At 36.4% G+C, this 14,984-nt stretch overlaps 1 protein-coding gene across 1 annotated transcript in view; it reads left to right on the top strand.

The window, feature by feature from the left end:
• LOC122571660 (CCR4-NOT transcription complex subunit 6-like) overlaps positions 1 to 14,984 on the top strand; it is a 925,145-nt gene that overhangs the window by 562,957 nt on the left and 347,204 nt on the right. Inside the window, exon 4 of the mRNA XM_043735708.1 lies at positions 1,626 to 1,674. Coding sequence (XP_043591643.1) covers positions 1,626 to 1,674 — 49 coding nt within the window. The remainder of the gene's footprint in view (positions 1 to 1,625; positions 1,675 to 14,984) is intronic.

Raw genomic sequence — 14,984 nt, 5'->3', positions numbered from 1 at the left:
TGCAAAGTAGCGTAACTGATAGTCGAATCACAGACACTTGTCGAAGCACACGCTCTTTCCTATTCTATCCATCTCTTTTCCCTTTTAGTTCAAATTTACAACCAGACAACTTTCATAGAAAGGTAGATAAAAGAATGGAGCCTAAACAGAAGTTTCTTTTATTTATTGAATACCTTAATAGCTGCTAAGCTTTGCATATTTTTGCATATTTTATGTGCTATGCAAAGCATATCAGGCGTGTTCTGCGTATTCTTGCACTTTTCCATAACATTGTGAATGGATTGCTCAACGCGATAAATTTGTAAAATTCACATAATAGCCGGTTGTGTCCCGTGCAACATCAAAATAATTGAATTTAACGGCTGCTCGAAATTTAGGTCAAATTAACCTACGCTTGTATCACAGATCGAACTAAGGAGGCTCTACACGTCGAAACATGTTGCGATGCGTGGCATCGATACCTCTAGAATCCATGATACATGTTACAATGTATGTACATACATAGATGTGTATCGAAAGCAGCTTGTATCGATGCAGGAACCAGGCAACCGAATATAATTTTCTAGGGGAATAAATTTCTTTTCGAAAGCAACATTCTATAATTTCCTATTCTCTATGGTCGTCATACCTCTTATTAACCTGTTAAGGACACATTATTGGCATATTATTCCACCTTATTGAATTTGAAAATGAATTTGAATAGTAAGAGTCGAGGCTCGCTGACTCGAACCTCAAGGGAAGAGCGAAAATCTTTGAATTTTTAAAGTTTCGATTCATCGAAATTCCGTCCGATTCGCGTAGCTTCCAAGCAACATTATTTCACAGCTTGGTCTCCAATGAGTTAATGACAATAATACTGGAGCTGAAAAATAATTAAACATTTCGAAACACGCGTTTCAACGCTGGCACCACATCACAAACTGAGAAGAATTGGTAAGAGGTGAACTGAAGCTGTTGCAAATTTCATGAAACCAAAGTGTCGATGCATGCATCGCAACATGTTTCAACGTGTAGAGAGCACTTAATATTGTGCGATTAGAGCATCGCAGAAGAAAGACAGCAACTGTTAATTTTTTAACAACAATTGTCTTAATTCACTGACGTGTACGATAAAATAGATTGGTGGTAGAGATAAAGAATGAAATAATGATGAAATAAATTCCTACAGATACGTGTAAATTATGTTTATTTGGATTAGGGGAGAAGGTATGGTCTGCTGCATCTTTTATATCAATTGATTGGCTGGAAACTTAATTACTGATGGAATGGACTTTTATTAAGAAATAGTGTACCTAGGTAGTGTGTGTTTAGAATTAAAGAAGATCAATTGACTGTAGATTTGCAAATTTACTGCCTCTTCATTGCCACCATGTGCCTCTTAACCGTTTAAACTTTAGAAAATTATTTCTGATTCGTTTCTTACGATCTCCATTCTATGAATATTAATTTAGTCTTACAAAATCCATGAAATCCTAATTAAATAGATAGATAAATAAATGAGTTACGAAGTAATCTTGACAGAAGTAGCTAAATTTTAAATTTAATGCTAATGTGTACATTTTAACTACGTACGAAGATATTCTTTTACGAAATTCTCACTTACATTCTGTCGTATTTTATTTCAGGTAAGCTGCTGCTTAGTCCGTATCGAAATTGCCACATTACAACTATCAGGTGAGCTGTGTTAATTTTTTAACTCTCATATATGGAGAATCGATCGATGGACAATGAAATTTCGATTGGAAACGCGCATTACAATTGCAGTTGGCAATTTTAATAAGCCGAATAATTTTTGTAAATGTAAATTAAAAAGATATAATTTAAAGAAGTGGAATCCAGGTATTCAAAAAATTCTATCGCCTACTAAATATTGTACTTATATAGTATACTATACTGTTATACTAGAGTACTTTGTCCTCTGTATTTTATTGGGTTGTAACATAAATTCGTTCTGTTTTTATATTTGTTACAGTATAATACGTAATACGTATAATTACGGTAAAACCAGAACGAATTTTTTATTACAATCTAATATACAGGGAGGTGCAGTTTTTTCGGTCAAATGTCACTACATTGTAACGTCGTATAGACACACATCATTGGCAACATTGTTAAAGAGTTATCTCAAAAAATATACAAGATGAGACTGTACTTGTACTGCGGTACAAAGTATCAGAAATATTTACATATGGCAGTAGTCAGAAGGTATCGTGACACCTCGACCGCTCCAACCATAGCTTCATTTCAAAATATTCCTCACTGCTGTCAATACATGATTGACGGCGGCAATAAATTCAATTGATTACTCTTTGAAATTCTTTAACGATGACACATTTTTCCTATCTTGACCCGTCGAACGTACTGGAAATGTTCGGCCAGAAAAGACTGGAACGCCCGGTATACTTTTAACATACATTCTACGCACCTTTAAGTTTCCTCACAAATGCATAAATATTGGCATATTACTTATGTAAGAAAGAGCAGCGCACACAGCATGATTTAAAGAAGAGACACAGATACTGTAATATTTGACATTCCATCGGTATGACTTTATAATTATCCATAATCAACTGATGTCGTTTTACATGGTCTCGGGTTAATGACGGATTAAATGAATACAAGGACGTATAGCATATAATCGACTCTCGTTGATGCCATTAGCGAGTATCTATTGATTATACCGTCCAATGCAACGTTACTTTGTCGTAATTACATTAATCCCATCATCGATCAGTCATTTAATTACTGCGCCGTTTTAATTGGCGCATTCGCTCATTAGACTTCCTACTTGAAGTTGCGCTTGTGCAGACGTGTTTGTCGAGTTTTTTTTTTTCGAAACCACGCGCATAGCAGTTTAATGTACTGTATTGATTAATTAAACCATTTTAATACGTTCCGTCGATGGCTTATTTCCATTATTTGTATCCCTCGTCGTAATCTCTTCATCATCGCGATGAATTTGTTACGTAATGGCAAATAATACGTATTAAATTAGTCAGATGAACAATAAGATCAAATAAAGGGAAACAATATTTTCTATTAAAAATGTGGCAAATAATCTGCAATCTTTTCAAATTATCAGTATCATCGTAAGTCTCGATCTTTTAGTTGTCAATGGTTTGGCTTCAATCTTAAGCGAGGTAATTGCAAAATTTCATGTATAAATTCTGAATATAAATGTAGAGAAGCAATTTGCAAAATATGGTTGTATTATCTTTGTATACATGTCAGTCAAAATTGTCGAGCATGTTCGAAACAAAAAGAAACAGTGACTTCCTTACGTAAAGAAATAGTTTGTTATTCTTCCATGAATTAAACTGTAATTAATTCTACCCAAAGTTGAAAGTTATAATTACGATATATTCTTGTTGCCCAGAGAATGCACGAAATAGATTAATTTAAAGAGGACGATGACTTCCTTATGTAGAGAAATATTTTCTCCATGATATTACTCTTCTATTAGGTTGTCCGAAAAGTTTCTTTCGTTTTATTCGGAAATAATAGACGCACGACGTTTTTTGTTTTGTATTATTTTGTCGAATTACGTTCTGTTGAGATAAACACCGAGACATTTCACAGACTTGCTTTCACGTTTGTACGAACGTGCACTGTTCACTGTGAGAAAAACACGTTCGCGAAAGAAAGACACTTTCCGGACAACCTAATATTATATAAAACGTAATTAATTCTATTTATAGACGAAAGTTATAATTGCAACATAGTCTCGTTGGTCGGAAATTGCGCGATAAAGCTAGTTCTGTTCGCAAAGTAAAGAGTGCTTGAAAGTTTTGAGCGCAAGCGTACATACAATTATTACACTATAAATTAACGATTGTTCACATTTAATTACGTTCGGTTTATCGATTCTGCAACCGTCACTCTCATTATCAACTTGCCGGGTTGCAGCGTAGGCGTTGGTCAAGTTTCTAAAGGCATAGTAGTTGGCGCAGTTTGCTGTGCAGGTTCTAATAGCGGTCAGAACTGTAGAAGTAGCCTGGTTTGGAACAGCACTAGAGCACTTGCTAATCGTAAGATAATTACGTTCGGTAACCTGGGCCCAAACAGTAATCTGATTCTTAGGGCGGGCCTCTTCGGTTAACTGTATCCTTCGCCGTAGCTTTCCAGCTGAATGTGTAGCTACAAAACTCGCGAAATTATGCAGCTTGAACGCGCAATGTGCTTCCCTTTGGCGCGAGTAGTTAACAGTTAAACCTAACCGTGAAAAGTTTTGCGAGCTGAAGCGATTAAAGATCACCTAACTGCATTCCATTTCCAGTCCGGTAACAGTCTTAGCATAAAAGAAGAGGAAGAGCAGAAAGAGGATAAATAGTAACGATAAGAGTAACGATGGATGACTCACGTTGGGCAAAGTGGTGAAATTAACTGTCATGGAAAAATGACTAAATATTACGGCCAACTTAATCCTTTACCGTAGCCCCACAGCATAGTACAACGATGAAGAGATTGCGGATTTTTAAGCAAATTTTCGGGAGCATAATTAAAGAAATGAAACCTCGCTAGGATATTATTTTACCTGCCAAGCGTTATAGAAAATGCTATACCTAGTTTAATTTATTTTAGAGTTTTAGATGAAAATTGCAAATTAGATCTTCTTCCTTTAAATTGCTCTCATTGCTTTCACTTCTCTAAACGAGAAGACGTAATTTTTCTTCTAGGTTCCCCTACATTTTGAAAATTAGCTTTTCGAAATTCGAGGTAAAGATAGACAAAGATTTTAATTCATTCCTATGCTTTACGAAGTAACGTTGTTTAAGGATGCACGTAACCATTAAAATGTAACTTCAGCGTAGAAAGTGTCTTCCTCCTCGCTAAATTCGCGTTAAATTATTAATAGACCGGGCATTTTTATGCATTCGTGTGAAACTAAATTTAAAGCCGCAGAGATGTACAAAGTGCACATAATATGCAGACGTATGAAAAATCTTTATACAGATTTCATTCCATCGATCGTGTGAATGAAAATAAGAAAAGTAATCTCGGGCGAGATTAAAACCACGAATACGTGGAAGACGATACAAAGCTCTAACCACGTACAAAATTACAAGTCGTTCTTTTCCGATACTTTTAGGGTAATTGAAGCGGTCGTCGTTGACAGACACTTCGCCGATAAATCCGCGAAAACACTCGGAACTGCGTAATTTCGATACCGAGAGCAATTAATTAACCACCTATAACAATCAACCTGAGGGCTTATAATCAACGTTCCTTCCGCGCTCACCGGCAACCGTATTCGGAGACGACAAGCCACGGCCTTAATTAATTAGTCAATTAATTACACAATTTTACTCGACCGGATCGATCGATCAATCGATTAATTAGTGGCGCGTTGCGCCGTTTCCAGAGATTTTCTTCTTCAAGGATAAAGAAGGACATGCTGCGTGTCTATCCGTCCCGACCCGTTAGTCTCGGTCGCCGTGATAGAAAAACGATCGCGCCGAACTGCAGGCAGGTCAGCATCACGAAGGCCAGCTGGCGACTGATAGTATGTAGGTAATTAGTCTAGGTTCCTAGAAGCTAGAGCGGGTCCGGGTGGACGTTGTGGCAACTTGCCCAACTATCTCGTCGTTGGAGCACGTATCCGTCGTTTCTGGCGTTTCTGTCGTTTCAACCGGTCTACGTAATCCCCGTGAGCCATCGTGCAAAGGTCTCGCTTCGTGCGCTGATCTGCCTTGTTATTGCGGTAGCAGGAGCCGATTAACGTCAGCCCCCCCGTGTACACACGGTATTAGGTATCGCTTTTGTCAAAAGGTTGCGTCACACCGGTAAATGGAATTTACAGTGATTAAACGCACGCGTCCAGGAGAATGCAGAAGCTGTTCTTTGTTGCCGGTGAATGGCATAACGAGAACCAGTTACCAATCAAAGATAGCTAACTGCACTGTACCAACAAAGTGTCGATGCCGCGACATAACTTCCACGGTTAACAGGAATTATCGTAACGTGTTCCACTTTGTTACTAAAATAAATCCTTTTGTGTTTAAATGAATCTCCTGCTCTATCGTTCAGTTGTCGTTGGCTAATGATGCTTAGCGATGCTCTGTATTTTTGCGTAGGATTCTTTTAGGTGCTTTGTATGGGGGATGTCAATTCGCCGTAGAAAACGAGCCCAAGAAGCTTAATGTTCTTCGGGTATTCTATCCCTGTGTTTCCTAGAAACAATTTCGGGGATGTTGGGCGGTTCTCTGAGAACTTTAGGCCTGATTTTTTCGACCACTTTTGAAGTTGATCGATGGGTGTCTGTAAATTTTCTGTTATGGCGACGGGCTACATTAATTTTTTTTTCTTCTCTTCCCTCTTTCCCCTTTTTTCAACTAAGGCCATTCGCTAGATTGGTCTATTGGCGTGGGTTCATTTAGCTTAGCACGTAGACGTCTATCGCGTTAGAAAAACGTCAGCGTGAATTACGTTAGTTCAGTTGTGCTGATTAAGCACCGTGGAGTTTGTCGAGATTTAATGCGTAGTCATTGAAGAAGGTCGGTCGCCAACGTCGTCGAATTTGTTTTTTCACACTCTACGAAGATATCCAGAAATAACCATAGGATCATCGACGAAACATTCCAGTCACCTTGAGATCTCGTAAAAATATGATCACTAAAATTCTATTTTGGCCTATTTCCAGCACTATACGTGCTCTCTGAAACCGCGTAACTTTCTCCCGAGAAGCTTTTCTATGCAACAACAAATAATACAGATATCTAGGTGAACCCATTTAATTGAACCACGTTGTACAGCGAAACTATGGCTTCTTCTGGTATTTGCGTTGTGAATGTCGTTATATTTCGAGTGCAAATACTCGGAGGATTTTCTGGTCACTCGAGGCGCGTAATTCCAACATTGAGGTACTTCAACGCTTCCAATCGAAAACGCTAAGATCCCTAATAAATGCACCCTGGTATGTCCTGGTATCCTCAATATACCCACAGTCAAAGAAGAAATAGCTAAATATAGCAACAGATATAGGAAAAGAGTCAATAAACATCGGAACCCCGTAATAACTAAATTACTCAACACGTCGTACCAGATCCGCAGACTAAAAAAGTACTACCCGTTAGACCTAAGCACAAGATTTAATTAGATATTTATATTAAGTAATAATTACTTATTTATAATACTTATCTATAACAAGTATTAACTTATTATAAATAATTAACCATGTCACTGCGCCACGCCAGAGAAAATTACTGAAAATTCTCAATGCGAGAATTGATCGTAAATTAATAAGAAATAAATAAAACTCGAGGCGCGAAACGCGGCTCACACTTCGCAGTTGAGTTACGTTGCGGCGAAGGAAGCTCGCCAGAGGAATAAAAAGCAACTGGCCACGGTGTACGCACTAACTGTTCGTAAAAACGTGTATTTGCGAAAGCGAATCGGATTTGATCTTTCGCGAAATGAGAGCAACGCGAGCGACACGGCCGATTCATCGTTTCTTCGCGAAAATCAATACCAACCGGTTTGATATTCATACTTGATCTTTCGAATTTGAAGTTTCAATTTCGCAATCTGAAATTCAATTTGCGAATTGCAGTGCCATCGTGTCGGAAATAGAAGATCATGGTCGGATTCGAAGCTTGAAATTCAAGATTCGTTATCGACGATTCAGAATATAAACGGGCAACCCTAACTCAGTACGTTCGGCCATTCTTTAATAACAATTCCGAAAAGGGGATGGCTTTCTCTTAGAACTTAATCGACTTTTATTCGAAATTGGCCGTAGAATTCTATTAGATATAATCGAGTCGTCGATGGATCGTGGATGTTTATGCAAATTCACGATTTTACAGAAACCTGAAGCAAATATTTGTTTTACTCGGTAAATATTGCAACGATAAAAAATACTGTGCATACCTTTGCATATTATTCAGCATTTTTCGCATTTCATTATCTTCCCTAATTGCACAAAAATTCAGTCTAATCGTCAATCCAGATATTCAGTCTCGCAATATATAGGCTGATCCACGAATAGAAAGCATTTTGTAGATAATTTAGCTTTTTCGTGTGATAATCAACCAGACAGAATTTCAGGCAGCCTGTATCGCATCCTTGTGACTTCATTATTGTTCTGATAGCGGAAAGACAAAAGTCGTGAATTTTACTGTAGATCAAAATGTATTAGGTTGTCCGAAAAGTTTCTTTCGTTTCATAAGGTGATAATAGATAAACAACAATTTCTGTTTTATATTATTTTATCGATCCATTTCGTTATATTTCTATTATTATGTTTCTGCATAATTCAATAAACTAATATAAAACAAAAAACATTGTGCGTCTATTATTTCCTTATGAAGCGAAAGAAACTTTCCGGACAACCTAATACTTCAGCTGCGTAACAACGTTAGGGCGTGCAGTATAAATATCGAGACAGTGTGGGCAGTGTAGGCAGAACGCTTGAACATTTTCATTGAATATCCATAATTCGAAAACTAAGCTACGTAGCACGTATTTTCATATGATGCTTTTTACTTGCTTCAACGTGTACATTCGCTTTCTGCAGCGTGGGCGTATATTTATGAATCATTTTGTACGTAGATTTATTGAGTTGTAGCACAGATAAATTTGCTTAGGAAAAAAAATATTGAGTTTAAGTAGACTTACTTTTGTTACACCCATTAATTAATAGAAATAAATTTTTAGTAAGCTGGCGACTATGTGATGAAGTATCATAAAGCCCAATTTTTTGGAATACCAAATGTATAAATACTCATAATGTACATACGTATCTATTCTATCCTGCAATTTGGGTTCTCACCCATTTGCAATTTGTTGTTTGATGATTTATACTTTTATTTATTATTTATTTGTTATCCTTTGTTAATCGCATTCGTCGTTAATCAGACCTTTCTTTTTCACCTGTTTACTTTTTAGCGTTTACTGCCACTGAATTTGTGTTTACATAGTTAACTCCAGTCTTAGCTTTGGTACGTTATTAAAAGTATTTAGAATTGCTTGCAACACTTTTTTAAATCATATTTTACCTTTTTAAACATCGACGTGGCCACTTACTTGCACACTGAACAAATTTCCAAATAAAAATTACAAAATTCAACGTGAGTTCTAGCTTTGGTTCAGGTGTACTTTTAATGCGAAATTAAAAGCACTTAGAATCGTTCGCAACATCTTTTCCAAATGATATTTTCACCTTCTCAAACGTATTGAAGTTTAAACAAAATCGAAGTTGCGAGCCGAGTTACAAAACATCGCCGCACAGTTTGCTTATTTTCCAAGTCTCTATGCATGTTGAGAAACCATTAAAATTTAAGAATCGTTCCGTGCAGAATGTAACGAGGTTTATGTCCTGCAAACGGTAATTTAGAAAGTTTGTTCTCCGGCGGCAGTAAAATCTGTTTGGCTTTTATTTCGCGAAGCACATTATGCGGGCTACTGTTTACTTTACTGCTGGGATTTCGGCAACAACTTAGCAATACGATTTCCCAGCGTTAACCTACTTGCAACGCTATATTCATCGGACAGCCTCGGGTGTGAAACGCTGCTGCGTTATCTTACGCAATGGAGAACAATGCGTAACAAAAGGCCCTTTTTTTGAACTTGGCGACGATGATAGATCTCATCGCTTGCTTCGTTCTTTTTCTCGACAAACTTCTTGTATGGACATAACAGCTTAGTTCTATTCATCTTTGATTAAAAGTTGTCTGTTAAATTGAAATTACATGGCGAAAAGTATGATAGGCGAGAGGTCAAAGTTTCTCGTTAAATCCCTCCATTAAAAGCACAATCTGTCAGAGTATTAATATCGATTTCAGCATTCCCTTTTTGACCACTTTTTTTTTTTCTTTTTTTACTTTCTCAAATAAATTTTAATTAAAATCATGTACAGTGTCCGCGAAACTTTTCATTTCCGCGATGTCAAATATTTGGGGTCGTGAGAAATTGCTACTACGAAATAATACGAATTGGATTATCCTTACTATGAGAATGCTACGATAAACGCGACAGTTTAAGCACAACTTTGAACATGTACTGTTGCAAGTTATATTTGCACGAAGAGGCGGAAAGAAGAACGTAAACTGCAGTATGTAATTCACATTTAGGGAATGAAAGTTTGCAAACGCAAAGGAATATGAAAAATTGGGCGATCCAGAATAGAAATTGCTAGAAATTATTATCTTTTTATTCGGCAATTTCTGCTTAGTAGCGATATTTGTAAAAGAGGTGGCGAGAGAAATGAAGAGATCAATGATCGTGTCTCGAATGAAAACAATTATTATCGAAAAAAATTCGATTAACGTGTGTCAGGTTTAATCCTGACAATCAAGATTCTACTATATTGAAGATTACGCACGATAGAACCTCGTTTGTACGAACCTGTCAGGCAGTAAGCAGTTGGTGTGATAGAAATTCACTGATTCATCCCATCGCTCAAGATTTTTCGTTCGAGTAATGGAGGTTTAGACAAGTGGAATCAATCGGCAGGAGTTCGTTTAATTGCGCACTAACTACAATTTCGTTCCAATGTACCAAGTTCTACTGTGTTACGTTGGTCATTCAGCAGAGTACTAAAAACAATAAAGGTATGCGAGACACGAGGGGAACAAGAAAAATGAAAAATAACGCTTCCCCGTTCGTTACTTCTGTTCTTGGTAAATCTACCGCAAAAAGCGATACCAATTAAAGAAAGGAAAGCAATTTAATTCTTGAAAGCAAAATAATTGACATGATACTTTAACCATATCCGCTTTGTACCTGATACGACGTTGAATCTATGCCTATGTAAGAAAGAAAAGTAGATTTAATTCTTTTTCATTAAGCGAGTCATGAACACGATGTGAAAAAAAAGCATGGGAGTTAATCATATTCATATTCAAACAGGGCACTGTTTGTATTTGTGGTTTGTGTCGGACGAAATTATTGTACAGTGGATTTTAAACGAAAAATTGTCTTATTTTCATGTCACATTAATATTCGGATATTCAATTACGTTCTGCGATGTAGCTGTTCTTAGAAACAGTTCAAACTGCGAAACAGATTTACTTCGTATAATTAGTTCGTGTAATTAACGCCTGGAAGAAATGAACGTCAATATTTTTTAGCGTTTAAGAAGAAGTTTAAAATAAACAGGAAAATATAATGGTTTTGTTGAAAGATAAGTTGGAATTTATCATAGAGAAAAGTTTGTAAGTTGTCATGAAACTGCACAATTGTTAGTGTCAAGTATTAATTGTAGCAGATATTATTAGAAGATATAGAAGAGGAAGATATTACAAAGCACGTCAACACAGGGTGGAAAACTCGGCTTTGCTCAGAAGACTCAAAGAAAGAAACACGTGCTAATTGACACGGATTCATACTGACACGACACTAACTTTTACCTTGGCGATTATCGATAAATGTATTAAAAACCGGGCGTTGTCTTTAACGTAAAATACTAAATACTATAAAGTAGAATAAACCTAAGTAATTACAAATGCAATAGAGTCTGCCTTATTCGAACTAACAGAGAGACATTGCGCTTACTTAAATACATATTAAGATTAATTGATAGTTTCGTTAAATGTTTATGCATTCCATATCTTTTTAATATGCTACATATTTCTTTCAACGTAAGCAACTATACAGAGTTACTAAATATTTGTCTATTATAGAACGTAGAATTATATTGTATGTTAATTTCTCAATTTTAATTCAGTTTTGCAAAATCACAGCATCTTTTGCCATTCGTCTATCATAGGACGTAGAATTATTTTGTATATTAATTTCTCAATTTTAATTCAGTTTNTGTAAAATCACAGCATCTTTTGTCATTCGTCTATTATAAGACGAAGAATTATATTGTATGTTAATTTCTCAATTTTAATTCAGTTTTGTAAAATCACAGCATCTTTTGCCATTCGTCTATCATAGGACGTAGAATTATTTTGTATATTAATTTCTCAATTTTAATTCAGTTTTGTAAAATCACAGCATCTTTTGCCATTTTTCTCTTCAAACTATCTTTTTCCTATTACTTCGCACTTTGGAAAATGAATTCTTTGTATACTTGGAACCATCGAAGCCCTTTTTTGAGTACCGCAAATGCTTCGTTACCACTTTCGTTTCTTGTTTCCATTTGTATAAAATCGTCGTTATTTTCGTCTCGCGACGAAGCCATTTCATTACGTCGGCGTATTTAAGGTTTGTCTATCGAGGAATCTACGTGCTTCGCATAATTTTCAATATCGTGTTCGTATCTGTTCTAATTCTTAACATTCAGACTAAATTCTTAGAATTACAATTCACTAAATCGATCAAAGGAAAGCATAGGTTCTATACGATCGCTAATAAAAAATTCAGAAATTTGGATAATAGAGCGTTCTGATGTTAGGCTATTCGAGTAACGAGTGCTGGGAAAAGGCTCTATTGTGCTTGATATTTGCCTGCATATTTCTTGCGACAGTTCTCGATTCCGGCTGCGGACGCCGAAAGCAGTCATTCTACAAACGTAAACTCGCTCGGCACCTATCTCTCATTCGCTCGCTGTTTTTATCTCGTTTAACAGTATTTTCTGTGTAGAGTAGAGCGCTCTGTGATCATGTATAAGGCAGATGCACATGCTCTGGTTCGAGTTCTGTGTAATCGAGCACAGCCATCGACTGAACCTGGCACGTAGCACACCTATGTACAAAGTAGCACGTGCGAGAGTCCCGATTTGGTGAAAAGCACTTGAACGCCTTTTGTTGCGAGCCGACAGCAGTCTGTAGCATCGTGGCCGCGATCATCGATAAGCGTGGCACGAGGAAATTCATTTCCATCGGAATTATTCTCAAGTAATCGCCGATTGTCTTCGGTTTACACTCCTAATCAAACAACTGATTTACAGTGCTAAGACAATTCCAAGGTACGCTCGTTCGCAAAAATATTTCCACATATGGACATTTTTACGTTTGCATTTTTAGGTTATGTTTACGTTTGCGTTACATTTTGAAAGAAGGATGTTAGGAAATGGTCGTTTCTGGACCTGCTTGGGAAAGAAGAATTCTTGCGGGACGTTCAAGAGCATCTCTCGAGGAAGAGAAAATGCTAGCAACGAGATAAGTTGAAAATCGTTTTCTTCAAATTCTGATCCACATACAGAATTTAATTATTCACCTACATCGATGTACTAATTCTTCAGGGATTCTGCTGATAAATCAATGGAAGCTTGAAGTCCAGCAAATCTGAAGTACCACCAGATTGTTGCTACGTGAGAACAATAGCTAACAATACTCTCGCTGAGTTTCATTAGGGTTGTGCATATACAATGAGACACAACTGTCGTGATTGTATTGGCGAAATTTGAAGCCAATCCGAAAATTTATGTAGAAATGGCAAGGTATTTATTGTGAACATATGTATGTAATAAAAAATTGCTATGCAACGTGAATAGCTAGCCATCCTGAGCTTATAATAAACGTTTAAATATGGCTCTATCAAATATTCAGCTTTAGAACTGTAGCGAGTAATTCACTGCTCAAGTACTCCTTTGTCATCTCTGCAAAATGTGTACACCATTGCTGGTACTAAATGTCTTGTAATGAGATAGGAATAACTTAGGCTGAGTAGCATAGATTGAGTCACGTTTATCTCAAAGGAGTCTAACAAGTACTATCGCTTCTGCATAAAATTTATTTAGCCATAGCTAGTTGAATTTCATAACAGCGGAGTTTCAAAATGTTTTCAAAATCAGAGTATTCGTCCAATTTTCAACAGACTTTCTTGTATTTCAGATCCGGATGATGAAATCCAGAATTCGTATACATAAGAACTATATTGTTGATTCACAGAGTGTTGTACTACTTCAAAAAGAATGATTCCTTTGATCCCTGTTTTCTCTCGAACCGGTTGCCGAACTGATTTGAAAATCTAATGTCCCTGTTATCTTTCCCAGAAGAATTGCGTTTGCAGACGGAGTCTTAGATATGTCGCTTTCCGCTTCCATATTATTACCAACTGACATTAGCAAGTTGCGCTACGTGGAATAAATAAATATGCGAGTATTTGCTTTTAGCTATGGCATACAGTGACAGACAGGAGAAAGTTGAAAATCGATACTTGTGTAGAGATAAAAAAGAAAAATTGTTCGTGGGTAGAAAATGAATGCAAGTAAAATTTGTGTTAAACATTTCGTCCGTACTAAATATTCGTCCATTATAGGACGTAGAATTATATTGTTCAATAGTTTCTCAATTTTAATTCAGTTTTGTAAAATCACAGCATCTTTTGCCATGTTTCTCTTTAAACTATCCTTTTCCTGTTACTTCGCACTTTGTAAAATGAAGCCGCCAACTGCTATATTTTCCAAACTTAGTTTACGGACGTACATATCTGTAAAAAGAGAAGAAGACTGATTTCTAAAGTTGTTACGTCGTATGCTATCGATTTTGTAATTTAATATGTGTTAATGTGGTGCGCAATATATTAATAGTGATTGCGTTATTCATGTACCTATATTAACATTCAAAAGCAGGTGTGTACTAATTTCTGGTAGAATATAATTTAGTTACAAAGTTACACTGAACTAACGTCTGTAAAACTCTACTGGATATATCCTAATAACCTTAAATGCAATATTAAAAGCATATAGATTTTCTGTGAAATAGAAAATAGGAAATATAGAAAGCTGTAAATTTTCTAGAGAAAGATACTGATGTCTACGGCCATCGTTATAGATACGCTGTATCCCACTGATGGTCCTCACCATGGGCCTCCAATAATCTCAAAAGCTGAATGTCACCTGAAACACACCTGAAAAGAAAGAGAAGAAAAGACAAAAATCCGTTGTTTAAATGAAGGGGAAAATGTCTTGGGAATTCTATATTTAGAGCAACAAGAAAGAGATGGTAATAAAGACACTTGGTAATTTCAAAGTCCAGCCTACCTATTAAATGCAATATTAAAAGTATATAGATTTTCTGTGAAATAGAAAATGGGAAATATAGAAAGCTGTAGACTTTCTAGAGAAAGATACTGATGTCCATAGCCATAGTTAT

This window comes from Bombus pyrosoma, linkage group LG10 (genome assembly GCF_014825855.1).
Source record: "Bombus pyrosoma isolate SC7728 linkage group LG10, ASM1482585v1, whole genome shotgun sequence".
NCBI classification, from domain to species: Eukaryota; Metazoa; Arthropoda; class Insecta; order Hymenoptera; family Apidae; genus Bombus; species Bombus pyrosoma.
Note: the sequence above shows the minus strand (reverse complement) of the source record. Positions and strands in the feature narration are given on the sequence as shown.